The following is a 16,955-nucleotide window of genomic DNA, read 5'->3' as shown; positions in this document are numbered from 1 at the left end:
GCCACTGCCCCTTTGCCCTCATCGGCTGAGGTGCCCCTCTCACCCCTGCTCAAAGCGTTCGGTTACCGATCCGCTAATCCGCTCCTTGTTTTCCCACTGCTCCGCAGCGTCACTCACAATCGGTGTGCCGCTATCTGGAGTGGAGACCACAGTTCCTGAAGGTCGTTCATTAACAGGTGGATGCATTACAATCCACATTACAGTCAGTGGATGATTCGCTGAATTAATAATTTGGTAGTTTGTTTTTGTATTTATGTCGGTAAAGTGATTACAACAAAATATCCACGTTCTTAGAATTAGAATGTCTGATCAAATTATTATACCCGATCAGATCTAACATAAATAACAAAAAATTTGCTGTTGTTGGCACACTTTGTAGACAAAAAAAATGCCTTCACAAAAAAAGAAGACAGAGACAGAGAGAAAGAGAAAGAGCGAAGGGAGGCTGCTAAAGGCAGTTCAACATTGCAAACATGAATTCAAAGATCCAGCAAGCCAGCAGGTAAATCATCATATAGAATATTTAGCAGTTTGTCACACTTTAATTCTTGTAATTAAGTATATTTCCCATTATAATCACTTGTCTTGATACTAGTAATCTATAACACATCATATTTTATTAAAACTATATTAATAGTAGGGCTATAAATAGTTTAAAAAATAATATAAATGTTTTAAATGATAATTTGGTAGTTTGTTTTTGTATTTATGTCGGTAAAGTGATTACAACAAAATATCCACGTTCTTAGAATTAGAATGTCTGATCAAATTATTATACCCGATCAGATCTAACATAAATAACAAAAAATTTGCTGTTGTTGGCACACTTTGTAGACAAAAAAAATGCCTTCACAAAAAAAGAAGACAGAGACAGAGAGAAAGAGAAAGAGCGAAGGGAGGCTGCTAAAGGCAGTTCAACATTGCAAACATGAATTCAAAGATCCAGCAAGCCAGCAGGTAAATCATCATATAGAATATTTAGCAGTTTGTCACACTTTAATTCTTGTAATTAAGTATATTTCCCATTATAATCACTTGTCTTGATACTAGTAATCTATAACACATCATATTTTATTAAAACTATATTAATAGTAGGGCTATAAATAGTTTAAAAAATAATATAAATGTTTTAAATGAGTTGTTTATTTGTATATAATATAGATTAATGCTGTAAAATATTAAAATAAATGTCTAATACTTATAGGGGAGAGTGGGCTAAGATTAGCCATTTTTTTCTTATGTGGTCCTCAAGGGAAAATGACGCAGAAATACAAAGAAAGTATCTATCCTATCCTAATGAAAGTATTCCTATCATTTTAAATTATCAGGATGCATCTATGACAAAGGGTTGTAAAAATATGGCTTCTTATAAAAAAAAGAAAATATGGTTCAGTTTGCCCCGGGTTAGGGGTAAGTTGACCCGAGTCGAGTCAGTGTTGGTAAGATGCACCATCTGGGTGTAAAATGACCATCTGCCCAAATCTGATTCAAACCCATGTGAAACAAATAACAATTTAAAACGAATTTAATAATTTCCTTTCACAAACAGTCATATTTCTTTTCATAAAGTTAACTTTAACAACATAAAACCAACCAAATGAAGTTTAAATTTCAGTATTTAATTGTTTGTATTTCTGAAACAATATGTTGAACACCAAAGTTGTAGCCTTCCTAAAAACAGACTAAACTGAGATGGCCAAAATACCAGCAACCGTGTGTGAAAACCTTGTGAAGACTTACAGAAAATGTTTGACCTCTGTCATTGCCAACAAAGTGTATATAACAAAGTATTGAGATGAAATTTTGTTATTGACCAAATACTTGTTTTCCACCATAATTTGCAAATAAATTCTTTAAAAATCCTACAATGTGATTTTCTGGATTTTTTTTCTCATTTTGTCTCTCATAGTTGAGGTATACCTATGATGAAAATTACAGGCCTCTCTCATCTTTTTAAGTGGGAGAACTTGCACAATTGGTGGCTGACTAAATACTTTTTTTCCCCACTGTATATGATCAACTAAACCAGTAATATCATATTAAAACACCAGTTTATAATTCAGATAATGAATCTGCACCGCGGACGGAGAGCAACGGAGGATTTAGTTTACAAACTAAAGTAAAAGACCGCTTCTTAACCCAGAGAAGGTGAACATGTTGGTATTCTTGTGGGAAAAAAACATGCAAGTCCTGCCAGCGACAGTTTAGTTTTACTTTTCTTTTTGTTTTCGTTTTAAAAAGGTTATCTTTGCTGTTTACTTCGCGTTACACTATGGAGGATTTGCTTAATTATTTTATTATTATTATTATTTATTTGATTCCTCAGTGTTTGTTAAACATTCTGTAATTTATTAGTCGTATATACAGCATGTGATGTATCCTATGACATGCCTCATCTTATTCTTTTTTGTTAATAAAGGTTATGCAAGCTAGTTTGTCATTGTAGCCTACTGTTTTATTGTTGTTGTGCTTTTTAATTGGGAATAACAATAAATCCATCTTTTGTTTTAGTCTTAAAAAGTGAAAGGTGTATAGATATATGCAAAAACAGACAATTATCTTTTCTTTTAAAAAGTGACACCAAGATCGCGAATTTGAAAGTGAAAGTGCACGAAAAGAGGAATTCCTGCTCACAAAATTTAAAACACAAATAATACTGATGAAAAAGAACGGGTTGAATGTTGAACACTTTTGTTACTATATAACTATAAACTATGATAAAAGTTCATCAGCATGCAATGATTAATCAAATGTTGTAGCAAAAAAAAAAAATTGCGAACAAATTATGTGCTAGTGCGACCAACTGAGAAAGTTAGTCGCAAAAGAGCGACCAGTGGGAAGAATGAGTCTAGAGCCCTGATATATGTGTAATATTTTAACCGAGCCCTCACTAACTGAGTTTAATGCCACAATTATGTTAGAACGCATCTCATTGTTTCTGTGGCGGTGTGTCGGGCTCATCATGGGGCGCGCAGTCCGGAGCGTTGTATGCAGGGCCGCATTAATGCACGGGCTTACCTGGGCTTAAGCCCAGGGCCCTGGGCTGAGGGAGGGCCCCCGGTGATGCCGGAAATATTGTAACCTCATTTTATACCGTTACCTTAAAATGACACTTTATCGCTTTTGGTTTGAATGCGTGTGTGGGCGTTGCATGTCCTGCGCGAGAAGTGACAGTAAAACGCTCCCAAATATGAAAGAGAAAAGGGAAAAATGAGCAAAAATAGGGTGAAAAGTCATGCAGTCAAATTTGTTGGGGGAAAAAATCCAAAGCTCACGGCATATTTTAACGCAAGGCTAAGAGAAGATGCAGATCACGGCAAAGGTAGGTCATGCTAGTAGTAGCTAGATACAGTAGGCTATAATTAGTCAAATAATAAACTCTTTTTTCATCTTAACATAGTTGAGCTCGCAGTACTAGCCATCACACTAGAGCTGTGGAGTATGATCATTTTTATGATGCATCGCGATGCTGATGTGAACGATTCTGCATAAATGTAATTTAATCTACATATTAATGTATGCTGCTGTTTTATTATAATAAATTACTTTTGTTATAGACTATTTTAATTAAGAAATGTATCTGAATATCTGTCTTGGTGAGTATTCGCTTAAACAGACGGTTATTTCGTAAATAGTTGTGGAAAAATCTAATGTGTAATAGGATTCGTGATTTAGATCTTTATATAATAGCTACAACTCAAACAACGAAAGAAAAGAGGGAATTACTCCTCTTGACTGAATGCATTCGTAGCTTTATTCTTTGTAATTAATACACTAAAGAATATGCAATGATTATTCTTGCATTTGATTATTCAATTTCTGTATGTCTTGCTTCTGTAAAATACATGTAAAAGTAAAGCACTGTTAATTTTTTTTATAGGCCTATATTGTATTTTCTCTACAGTTTATTTGCGTCTTTGTTTTTATTTTTAATAGGCTAACAAAGGTAAAAAAAAAAAAAAAAGAGCTTTATTGTGATTATTACTATGGTAATTATTATTAATTATGTGATGCATCCTAATCAATCGAATCAAATCGTGAAGCAACTGAAGATTCACACTTGCGATTTGGCCAAAAGGGCTCAACAGTGGTTCAAATTTTGATTTGCCCTGCCACAAAAAAAAATTTGTTTTATCATTGTTTTTTCAATACCAAATTTATAGATAGGCCTACCTGTTAAATTTTACAATTCTCGATTCCAATTGAAGACAAGTCAGTAAATAAGAACAAATGAACCAATTATAAACAATAGCACAAATCGCTAGCCTAAATAAATGAATAAATAGAACAAAGATCAAATTTAAACAATGCGTTAGGTTTGTTGGTATTCAGGTACAGAAATTGAATAATCAAATGTAAAATAACATTGCATACTTTTTACTTTTGTATGTATTTTCCCGGAAAGAAATGCAATTCAGGGTTGCGCGCTGTTTGAGACGCAGCTATGTGCGCTCAGAACACACTGAATGGAGCTCTCTCCCGCGTCTGCATGAAAGCTTTAAACCCTCTTGAATGTTAAAATTTCGTGACAAATCCGTCATCTGTCCCAAGCGTCTTTCACGATGGCCCCGGGCCATGTTTTGTAAATGTGTACATTTACCTTTAATAATTTACCTTCCTCTGTTCTTTAATGTTAGTTCATAGTGCATTTAACCAACATTAACACATGCAATTTAATGCTACACGTTTTTATATAGATATCTGTGTAAAATATATCCGGCTATGTGCATATTTCATGCAGTGATATTTGTGTCTATTTCATATGACAGACCTGTTTAATCTTTTGTCAATGACATTTATAGCTGCAAAATAAAAGGCTGACAACTTGAGCTTTGATTATAAAGACTGAGTGAATGTAAGCTGTAGTTCTCCTTAATGAAGAGCCCCTCAAGAGGTAAAGCCCAGGGGCCCCTTACAGTCTTAATGTGGCCCTAGTTGTATGACTATCTGTTTAATTTACTCCAAATATATGAACTTACCTGTTTTAAATACTTTATATTTAACGTGTTCGTTTATGTCCAATATTTAGTGTTAAACGTTTGAAAGACAATTCTTGAATTCAATTTAAACAGTAATAAATAAAAAAGTTTTGATTTGTGCTTATTTTTTTAAATGCGTTATTACATTTTTTATTTACACTATTCTGAAAACTTTGCTTTCATTTTTACATTTTGTGCAATATAATTTTACTTGCGTTTTTAAATTTTGGTTTCATGCTTGTTGTTTTTTTATCCGTGACTGCAATACATTTGGCAGGAAAATGATCCCATATTTAAAACGCATATTTTCAGCACGATAGACATGATTATCAAAATCAAACGCATGTTTTTTGGCAGAGTATCTTAGGTACCAGCTGTAAAGGCACAGCCCTATTTTGGAAAAGGGGGCAGAGAGGAGCAGCTCATTTGCATTTAAAGAGACATGCACGAAAACAGCGTGTTTCTGATCCCATTTAAAATAGGCATTTTCAAAATTATATAATAAATGATCTGCGGGGTATTTTGAGCTGAAACACAGACATATTCTGGGGACACCCGAGACTTATACTATATTACATATTGTAGGGGCATAATAGGTCTCCTTTTAACTGAAAACACACAAAGTATGAGTAGACTCAGAGAACATCAGACATTGACACATACATGAGTCAGTATTGTCAAAAGTTCCCAACACATGGCTTTTTGTCACTCGTCACCACCCGGTTATATGTAGAGTTGACCCAGATAGCTGGAGTCTGACATGATGAATGCGTCTCCACTGAGTTCTTCCAGCCTGACACATGGTTGCCATGGTGACACAGAGAAACTTGCTGTTTTACAGCAGAGAGTTCCAGGACATGATCAGAAATATCCCATCATGCTCTAAAGCACTCTAAGGTTACTGTATTTACACGCACAGACCGCAACCAACTCACTTTCATTTGCGCTTAACGTCATCTCTGATGTCACAGAGGATCTAGATGTAAACTCAATTGCGTATACAACAAATAAAGAAACAAAAACAAACAAACAATGGGCGGGGTTTCATAACTAACCCTGCCTGAGATTGTTTACAAAGGCATGAAAATGTAAACAAACAAAATGACAGAGTAAACAAATACAGAGCAACAGAGTGTGTGAGCAGAGGAAGTAAAAATACAAATGATGTCCATTCTTTAAAGCTGATTGTGAATTTCTTTAGCGTAATCTCACTTACCAAGCAATGAAAACACACACACACACACACACACTCACTTCACAATTCACACACATACACACTTATATACCAGCTCTGGCAGCTGTAGTCTTAATTATTCCTGTGATCTGTCTGAAAAGAAACTGATCTCACAGAAACCGAGCTCTACCAGGGAATGTTAATAATTCAGTCTGATTGACATCCTCTTCTCATATCTCTGATCATCTTCATGCATCAATTAATAAGCTCGACACACTCACGCACACTAAAGCACACAGCAGGAGCTGTCTCATCAGAGGGAACACATGCAGAGCTGAGAAGGCGAGAGATAAGAGGTGATAAAAATGCTGTCATGCTGAAAGAGCTTCTGTCAAACCTTACAGAGCTGACATTACCGAGTATCATTTTAGCTGAGCAAATCCTCCCATTCTGCCATACTTGATGACATAACTAATCACTCTGTGATCTCTTTATGTTCTGCATCATTAAGTTATGACTGTATATTCTGCATATGTAGGTGATGATGGGATGAGTTTGCATATCCTACCATCTTCCTCCACCTCTTTCTTTCTCTAACTCTTTTATCAGTCCATCATGTTCCGTTTGCTCTTTGAAACGGTTCGATGGAATGGATAGAAACCAGATTAAAAATAGATGGTGACTAATCAGCAGAAGAACCAGGATAGAGTCCCACCTCCGATTTCTAAGGGTTTGAGAGAGTCACAGACACACACAAACACACTTGTGTTTACCTAGCAAACATGCTCTACTGAAAACATACATTCTACTGTTGGGCCGAAGGCAGGGAAACACCCTGGAAGGATGGTAAGTCTAACACAGTGTCCTAACCAGACGTGATGTGACGAGCAATTTGTCTGTCCACACCAGACATCAACCAGACCAAAATCAATCACACATCCAAGCCAATTAAAAGAGCGCATGGGCAGAAATGTAAGCCCATAGTCTCCAACCACAAAGCACACTACTATCTCACACTCTCAACAAAATGTAACAAAATAATAAGTGATATACCAACTTAAAATCTAACACCTACCCCTTAAGCATATAGCTTTTAGTAAACTTATCCACATACACACACACACACAATCTTGTCAGAACGCTCCTCTTCTCTCAGAATCAGAGAATATGTTTATATGCACAGTTATAATCGAGCTACAGCAGGTTTTGCATAGTAGAGCTACAGCCCAACACTTAATCGAATATTTCAATGATTAAATACACATTAAGCATCACCTCTGTCTTTTGGAGCAAGCGTACAACATAGAGGTCAACTGTAGTGTGATTAACGCGTGTAGATGCTGGACGAAGCCAAGCTACAATCACATTATCTGGGTCTGTTAGTGCAGCTTCACAATAACCAAGCTGGTACGATTTCAGTTGAATTAAAGACGAAAAATAAACTAAGAAAGACAACAATGAAAAAATAATTAATTAACAAATAAATAATACATTCATTTTAGTCCATTATTTCTAAATTAGTTTTTCCACAACGTGCCCAGTGTTGTCCTTCAAACAATGTGTAATTTTAAGGAAATGAAAACAAGTGGATGTTACAATAAAGGCTATGTGCAATTAAATGTGTAAAGGATTGTTAAAGTAGAAGTTAAAATCTCTAAGCTAAAAAAACTGATACTTCAGATACTTCAGAAAAACAAAAGCATATACTAACATGTTATGGGGTACTGGTAGAAGGTAGGAGGAACACACTTGCACTCATCTGAAGATATCACATTTATACTCAATAGTCCTTTACTGATACTGCTCTCAAAAAAAAAAAACAATTACTTTTGTTACATGTAGAAATTTAAACTTACATTTAAAGTCAAACAGTATGTTACAAAAACAATCAATTTAGTCAGAATTATTGCATTCCTTATTCTGTTGTGCTCTGTCTGTTTGACATGAATGTCCGAGCCAGCACTCTTTCACTGAGGTCTGTGGAGTTTATTGATAGAACAAGCCTTTATGTAAAATGGAAAGATTTGCGTGCCTTTCTAAAATTTACAGATAAGGATAAAACTGTTAAAAGGAAGTTATGCGCTGAGGAAACACATAACAGGGTAGGCCAAATTAAACTATGTTTTTGTTGCATTCTCATGTTTAGTACAATTTCAATCGTGCATTTTCCCAAAGCGGCATTTTGTCCATAGACATAGAAAAAAAAGTGACGTGACTGATGGATGTTTTCAGTCCAGTTCAGTGTTCACAAACACAAACAATCAATAATCAAAGCTGGTTATGTCAATTATTTTCAGTTTTATTGATTAGTTGCTACAGCCAGAACACCAAAAATTCAGCCCAGCCTGAACACAGCACAAAGTGTCAGTGAGTAAACACACAGTGACAGTCTGGCTAGGTATCATGCACAGTGTTACAGACACGATGTGTTGTCACTGCAAACACACAGCACAAGGCTCAGGTCTCAGATGGAAACATTGAATGGAAACTTGAGCACACGCACTCTCCGCAAGTTCTTATGAATACTCAATCTTTCTTTACATCTACCCATAGACAAAAAAAACAAGTGCACTAGGACGAGCTCATAACACACTTGTCAGGTCCGTGTTCAACTCACCTCCTTCCAAACAGCCGTAACCCAGTAAAAGTCCTGCTGCTATGCCGGCGACCCACTGTGACTCTCTCCCCCTCAGGCTGTGGGTTGGATGGGAGGTCAGAGTTGGATGAAGATGCGGACGTGGAGGCCAGAGAGGTTGTGACCTCTTCCCTGTCCTGTGAACCTGCTCCTAGCTCCTGCTCCATCAGGGCTGTCAATCAAACAATGCTAACTAATCCCAAACTCACAGAGTCAGAGAGTCCTCATGCTGGGAAAAACTAGAAGTGAAGGGTCGCACCATCCTGCTCTCCGCCTCTCGGAAAGAGAGGGAGGACAACGCCAACAGCGCTCAGTCCACCAGATCCTTGCGGACTTCCACGTGTGATCCCCTTCCCATTCCGCCTTTAAGACACTTAATCCTGTAAGCAAACCCCCACATTCCTCTCCCCTCTCCTCTCTTTCCTTCCTCCCCCTCTCTCTCTCTCTCAGGAAGTTCTTACAGTCCCAGTCTAAGCAGAGTCATAAAGCAAAGAGAGTTCCTCCAGTCCTCTCTTCATGTCTTTCTCTCTCTTAAAGCGCTCATATTCTGTTTTCCTCTCACGGTGGCTGCCGCTTGCACTCACACACGCGTCTATGCAGGCGCATACACATACGCTCTAGCTGCCGGTTGCACTCACAGGCATTGCACCACACCAGGAAGTGTCAAACTCAGAAGAGACTCATTTGTAGGACCCCAAATTTAGCAGCCCCTCCAGGTGCCTGATTGTATTTGATCTTACTTCTTTGCATCTATCTCACCATCAATTTGTCTTTCTCGCTCCGATAGAAGAAAATTAGATATAACTCTGACAATGGAACAAAGAAGCTGACAGTTTGCTGATCAGATCAGTAGTGCATCTAGTTATGTTCACAAATATCACTTACAGACAAATGGTTACTTTGGAAATCTCTATACAGAACTGGTCAAAGATAAAAGGTTTATAACTGAGGTCACAGAAACATGTATAACACAAAATGTAAAACAACACACACACACACACACACACACACACACACACACACACAGACAGACAGACAGAACAATACGTTTATGGCTGGGTGAGCGCACTTCTAACAGGAGAGCAGCTAGGAGGAAGATCTTATAGTAGTCAATAAATGCAGTTTGACATTGAGAAAAGAAAGAAAGCAAAAGGCATGAGGGAAAAAGATGGAAAGAGAGATAGCCTCAGGTTCTCTGCTGTTATTGAGTTCTGTTACTCTGTGTGTTAGCAGGCATGTGTGTATGTCTCTTAACATTTGGTAAAGGTTTTTCTTTTATATCTTTTACAGTTACATAGAGATTTACTACCAACCCCCAACACAGCACACATACTGCAGACAAGGGCTATTGAGTTAACTAACCAATTTTGGAAAGAAAAAAAAAGATACTAAAAATAAACTTTAACTAAAAGAAAATAAATTACAGATGTAAAATGTAAAAGAACTTTACTTCAGCAAATCGCCAAGGCAACATTTCCTATAATAGCTATAATAGTATCTCAGCGATGTTAAAATAACACTGTGGACAGAACCACAAAGGAAGTATTCTCATTAGGTCATTGTGTGTGTGACTGTGTACAACAGAATAAGAAAGCCAGCAGAAAGATTCCTCTCCACTACCAACTGTTCACACTCACTACAGACTTCCTGTGAAGGAAGGAAATGATGTCACAAAAATGGGAGTCGTACACAATTACGGTTGGACCACAAACCAGATATTGTTTCCTGCTATTCTTCTCTTAGCAATACGTGTGTGTGCTTGTGTAAGAGAGAGTAAGCTACATATAGAAGGAAGAGGGAGAGAGGAGGTGAAAATAGGACAGCTGAAATGATGGGTAGGAAATATATATATCTGTGTAGGAGTGACAAGTAGCATCCACTGTAACCTGGATTCAGCCTGATCTAATATACCACCAGAAACAGCAGCAGGGAGAAATTTCCACCAGAAATCAATCCATCCATACTTATTTTCACTGTAGCACCTCAGCAGGACACATTCGAGTAAAGCACCTTAATTCAAGTATCAAATTAACCCTTTTTATGGGCTTGAGTCTAAAACAGATTGTAAAGAAATTATAATTTTGTGCATCTCTAGACAGGATCTCCACCTTGTGGTTAAATTTAGTAACTGCATGCCTGCAGGGATTTTCCCACTGTGGTTACAGTCCTTAAAAACCACTGATTTATTTACTCAGGTAAAGTTTGTGGTATCAAATTGGATTACATATTATATAATCTATATCATTAATAGATTATATAATATGATATTTATAACAAAGCGAAAGTGACTCTGAACTAAGCACAGATTATGGAGGTTTCAAAAAAAAAAAATTAAGACACACTGTTCCCATAATAAATACAACAACTTGAACTATTATTAAACTCTGTAATCCCCTTACTCACAAACACAGCAATCTTTCACAACCCCACATTGCTATCTTTCTCTCTCTGTGTCTCTCTCTCTCTCACACACACACACAAACACACATATACACACACACACACACACACACACACATGTGATGAGATTCAAAGATAAGAGCTGGTGGTCACAGATGGTTTCCATATGCAGGTTTGGTGGTTAACTACATCTGGCATAAATACAGTCAAGAACACGGAACAACTAGACAGTGAAACTAAAATTAAACCAGCCTATAAACACAAGCCAGACACAATATATACAGTAAATGCACACCAGAATGTCAGTTATTTCGAGAACACCGACTGAGATGCAAAAGTGGCATTCACATTTACTTGCACTTTATTAGCAGCAGAGCATGGCATTAGCATCAGCAAGGTCAGGAGTTCGACTCCCTAGGAATGCATGATTGATAAAATGCAATTCAATGCAATGCAAGTTGCTTTGGATGAAAGCAGAAATTTAACTATTCTTAACCTGCATTTACATAATGGGTCAGAATGCTGCTTTCTGCATGCATTCACTGAATTGGCCCATATTTAGTAACATTTGCTTGTGATGACTGACAGCACAGCGGATGCATACAGACACAATATTAATAGCAAGCTGCACACCCTTAACTTGTTAAATTTATCAAATACAAGCGCTGTTCTCTTATAATTCAAAATAAATGTGACAGATTAGTTTGAAAGTTGCAGCTCAAAAACATGTATTAATATTATTACGTTGAAAACAGCTGAGTATAATTTTTTCAGGTTTCTTTGATGAAACAAAAGTTCAGAAGAACAGCATTTATCTGAAATAGAAATCTTTTGTAACATTATAAATAACTTTATCATTACTTTTGATCAATTTAAAGCATCTTTGCCAAATGAAAGGATTATTTTCTATAATTCCCCCAGTGTCATGTGACACTGAAGACTGGAGTAATGATGCTGAAAATTTAGTTTTGATCACAGGAATACACAACATTTTAAAATATATTCAAATAAAAAGCAATTATTTTAAAAAATAATTTAATTTAATTTGAATAATTTAATTATAATTTTCTTTTTTTATTTAAATATTTCACAATATTACTGTTTTGCTTTATTTTGGATCAAATAAATGCAGGCTTGGTGAGCAGAAGAGAATTCTTTAAAAAACATTAAAAATCTTACTGTTCAAAAACTTTTGACTGGTACTGTGTCACTGCCACATGACCTACCAGCACAAGTTGCATTGCTACACTGCCATTCCCAACTCCTGTCCTTTGGCTTCAAAGGATAGTAGAGTGTCCACGGAATACACATTCTAGAATTCTCTGGAAGTAATAGGTCATCCAGGCCTAATGTTTTTTTAAATGCTATGATTTGGGGCATACTACTCTTTTGGCATACTATCCAATATGACATATTCTGATGCAGCAAAAGTGTTCTTATTGTTAGATCTTGCATTTGGCTTCAGATTTAAATGTTGCAATGTCGTCATAGTGCTGACCAGAGATCAGAGCGTCATTCTTACAGCTAAATGAACTGACACACGTAGCTTGCGCCATCAAACGGTAAGCATATGGAGGGATAAGCAAGCGTAGTTCAGACTTACCTGTGGTAAGGTTGAGGAGGAGGGGTGGGGGGCAAGACCCATTTCCCCCTGTGTGCCCACATTTCTCATTTCATGTCTCTTTCAGGGCTGCCAGATTGACTCTAGTTACTGTCATGCACACAGCTACTGTAGACAGCAACTGACCCTTGCAGCCTGTGCCTCTCTGAGCTAAATCTTTCTTCCCCAACACCCCCTACTTCCTGTTGTGACACTTCCTTATGTGAGTGTATGTTTGTGTTTGTATTGTGTGTGTGTAAGAGAGAGAGAGAGAGAGAGAGAGACAGAGAAACAGAGATAGGTCAGGGGTAAAACTTGATTCTTGTAAAAGAAACTGCCTCAAATAGAATATGAGCAACAGACTGCAGAAATACACACGCACACACACACACACACACACTGAGAACAGGCTCCTGTAGGAAACTACTTTTAGTACACTTAAAGGAGAGCCCCAAACAAACACACACACACATGCATGCACACTGGCAGGCAGCTTTCCCTGCTTCTTACAGAGGAAAGTGACTGATGATCTAGAATTTTTATATTTTTGTGCATGAGATTGAGAACACAAGCTGCTATAATAAACAAAAATGAAGAACAGACATTGTACAAATGTACTTCCTTTGTCACACTCGTCTCACTTTTAACCACATGTAAACACTCACCCATAGATTCATATCTTAAGATCTTAAAGATCTTTTTATATCTTAAGATATTTTATAAAGCAAAGGCTGATGTCCATTTCCACTATCTGTCTTTCTATTAGAGGCATGCATTTTGCTCATTCTGACAACTCAAAAGATGAATCCACTAATATCAAAATATTTTGTTTTATCATCATCTCAAAAATCTCAGTGTACAGTGATGAATCTGGTTTCTCTAAAGCACTGGTTCTCAATTCCAGTCCTGGGGACCCCACATTTTGCATGTCTCCTTTATTTAACACACCTGATTCAGATCATCATCCATGAACTGAACTGAGTGTGTCAGATAAGAGAGACATACAAAATGTGCAGAGGTCCCCAGGACTGGAATTGAAAACCACTGCTCTAAAGTAAAAATATTACCATAAAAAAAAAATCACAAAATGAAAAAATGTATTTGTAGCCCTGGAATTGGCTTAGTGTGAAATCAGTTACACAACTGAAGCATTTTCATAAGTCATCATTGATTTTCACTTTCTATCCTCTCATTGTCTCTCTGCAGAACACTGGGTTTACAGATTGCTACCTTAGTGAAAGCAAGGCAGCAGATTTTTGCATCTAGTACTGACCAAACTGATGAACATCATTTTACTCCAAATAATTACTTTAAGATATAATAGGACAGGACAGGAGAGGTAAAGAACATGTAAAATGCTGTCATCTCCCCTCTCTCCACTAGGGGGAGAATGTATTCTTCTTCACTGATGGCTCTGTAATCTGTTTAGCTATACCCTTTCTATCTCTCCATTCTGTTGTTCCAAACAAAGTACTTTCTTTCTTCCACTGGAACAAAAAAAAAAAAGAGGTTTTGAGGTATTGTGCTGGCTGCTCTTATCCATGCATTTACAATGAATGAGCACTAAGGCATTAAAAATATTATTGTACATTATGCTATACATGTCAATTTCTTCCAGTTAAACCAAACTTTTATGTTTGTAGGTTGTAATGAAGACCTTTGAGTTTCTGTGTGTATCTGACAATAGTAAAAAAAAATAAAAACAAAAATAAAAAAAGGGGTGAAATGCTCGTGAAGTGACTCTCGGAGCAGCTCTGGAGATGAAGTTCATACAGTTCATGTAGCTCTTCATAGTTCATACAGTGAGACAGCAGACACTAAAAAAACGTCGAAACGTCATGCATGCTTGAGTATGTGTGTAGTAGACAAAACTGTGGCATTAATTCACACAGAAACACGCAGGGATATTTAAATTGTGTTTTTTTTGTTTGCAGTTTAATATTTATAGAAACTAGTTTGTATGGTAATTTTATTATGTGTACAGCCATACCATTTGCTTCATATATCCAAATTCAGCATTATCAGTAAATGTCATTTTTATAACTGTATTCCATGATTCCATCAGCGTTTTCTGCATCACTGAATCAGTTTTTGTGAACTATTTTTTTAAGATCCTGCATATTTATACAAAAAACATATAGAATAGCCCTCTGGGGTTCAGTGACATTTTGCTCACTCATCTTGAATCTCCACACAAAGAGCAGCTCAGCCCACCGGCACACTTACAACTGTCAATTATCAGCAACCCAGATGGATTTAAATATGGTAAAATATATCACACAGAGCTCACAGTACTACAATCTACAATTCATAGAAGCACAAATAAAGTCAGCCAAAATATGCATTTAACAAAAAACCAAGGATGTGCACAACTTGGTTTTGTGGACACAGATTCTGCTGCCATTTTAGTGTGTTTGTGATGTGGCAGCGTTTGCTGCATCTCTCACAGCCGAGTGTGTTCCATTGTGTTTCAGTCCATGAACTCTAGCTTCAGAGAGATCAAGGCCAAAGTTACCATGGCGTCTGTCACTGTAGTGACTGCTTATCATACAGGCATCGATTAACTAAGAAACAGTGAAGGCCGGTTTTGATTGGCTCTTATTAGCTTGTTTGCAGCTTTGTCATGACGATGTGATACAGTGACCTCAAGACTAATTGGAGCAGGGCGAGTTGGTCTAATAAAACATGACCTATTGAACGTGTACAGAGTTTAGGAGCACAATATAGCGGAAACTACAAGCAACTGGTCTTCTGCAGCAATACAGTGTGTGTCTATGGACACATTACAGAGTACACACAGTTCCACTGAGCACACACTGAGTTTACATCTACTCAAATATCTCTCACATACACGGCGGCATTTGTAATTTGTGTTGTACAGAAAAGGCTTGAATAATTAATTTGAACTCAGTCTCAGGCTCTCTTGTGTCAGTCACTGAGTGATGTCCTTTCTGTAACAAACCTGTGCAAGTGTGTGTGTGATTAAATTTGTTTCAACTCTTTTTCAAGTACACGATAGGACTGGTTTAGGATTAGGTTTTCTGACAACATCTAAGCACCTGCTTTCTCTCTCAAGAGCATCTACTTGCAGGCACTGGCTTCAGTAAACTAATGAACAGGACTCATGGACCGGCACATCCTAACTCGAGTGCTTAGCCAAAAAATGGTGCTGTGGGATCTGTACCTGGTGTGTTTCTCTCGCTCCCTTAAAAACAATGTAATGTCAAAACTTAGGGACGCAATTTCTCGGTGCTCAAAGCAGAGGAAAGGAGGTGTTTTTGTGATGGCTCAGACTGTTGGAGGAGAGCTCCTGGTAAAGCAGCACCTGCAGGGCACACTGACTCACTCAAAATACACTCCAATCTACACACCCTTCAGTACAGCTGGGACCCTCTAACTCACTCTTACACACCGCAATTAGACACAGAAAGTACATTAAAAAAATATACAAATAGTATAATGTCCAGTAATTCTGTATACTGGACAATCAGACTAGTCTAGATATACATTTGAACCTTTTCATAAAATCTGACTTTATCATACACTGTGATACTATTTACCAAAAAAAAACAATGATCACTATATAGACCACCACAAGGACAGAACATTTGCTTTTGTTTAAAAATCAGTAAATTTTTTCTTAAAGAACACCAACCCTGATATTTACACTGTGTCTACACCAAACATGACCACTGTCACAAATCATTTATCCTTTAAGAAAAAGAATGAAATGTCAGTTTAGTGTCAAAGAGTTATCGGGAACGCCGCATACAGTGTAGACAGAATCATCATTTATAATAAGTTTTATTGTCCTTAGTTTTGTTGCATCTCGTAACTTGCATCCAAGTATAGATGCAATGTCAGAAATAAAATAAAAAAATATATATATATATATTGATATATATATATTAAAAAAATATATATAGCATTTATTTGATCAAAAATACAGGAAAAAATTTAATATTGTGAAATATCATTATGATGTAAAATAACGTTTTTCTATTTTAAAGGGGTCATATGACATTGCTAAAAAGAACATTATTTTGTGTATTTGGTGTAATGCAATGTTTATGCGGTTTAAGGTTAAAAAAACACATTATTTTCCACATAATGTACATTATTGTTTCTCCTCTATGCCCCGCCTTTCTGAAACGCATCAATTTTTAC

General features: G+C 36.8%; 1 protein-coding gene across 2 annotated transcripts in view; it reads right to left on the bottom strand.

The window, feature by feature from the left end:
* The window catches only part of dgkza (diacylglycerol kinase, zeta a), a 127,629-nt gene that overhangs the window by 84,095 nt on the left and 26,579 nt on the right, over nucleotides 1-16,955 (bottom strand). Inside the window, exon 1 of one of the 2 annotated variants that reach the window (XM_016244186.1) lies at nucleotides 8,771-9,443. The exons of the other annotated variant lie outside the window; for it this stretch is intronic. Within the exon in view, the coding sequence (XP_016099672.1) occupies nucleotides 8,771-8,955 (185 nt within the window). The 5' untranslated portion in view covers nucleotides 8,956-9,443. Of the gene's footprint in view, nucleotides 1-8,770; nucleotides 9,444-16,955 lie in introns of those variants that run through there. 2 annotated transcript variants of the gene reach the window in all.

The sequence above is a fragment of the Sinocyclocheilus grahami genome, unplaced genomic scaffold, assembly GCF_001515645.1.
Source record: "Sinocyclocheilus grahami isolate Dianchi unplaced genomic scaffold, SAMN03320097.WGS_v1.1 scaffold710.1, whole genome shotgun sequence".
NCBI lineage: Eukaryota > Metazoa > Chordata > Actinopteri > Cypriniformes > Cyprinidae > Sinocyclocheilus > Sinocyclocheilus grahami.
Note: the sequence above shows the minus strand (reverse complement) of the source record. Positions and strands in the feature narration are given on the sequence as shown.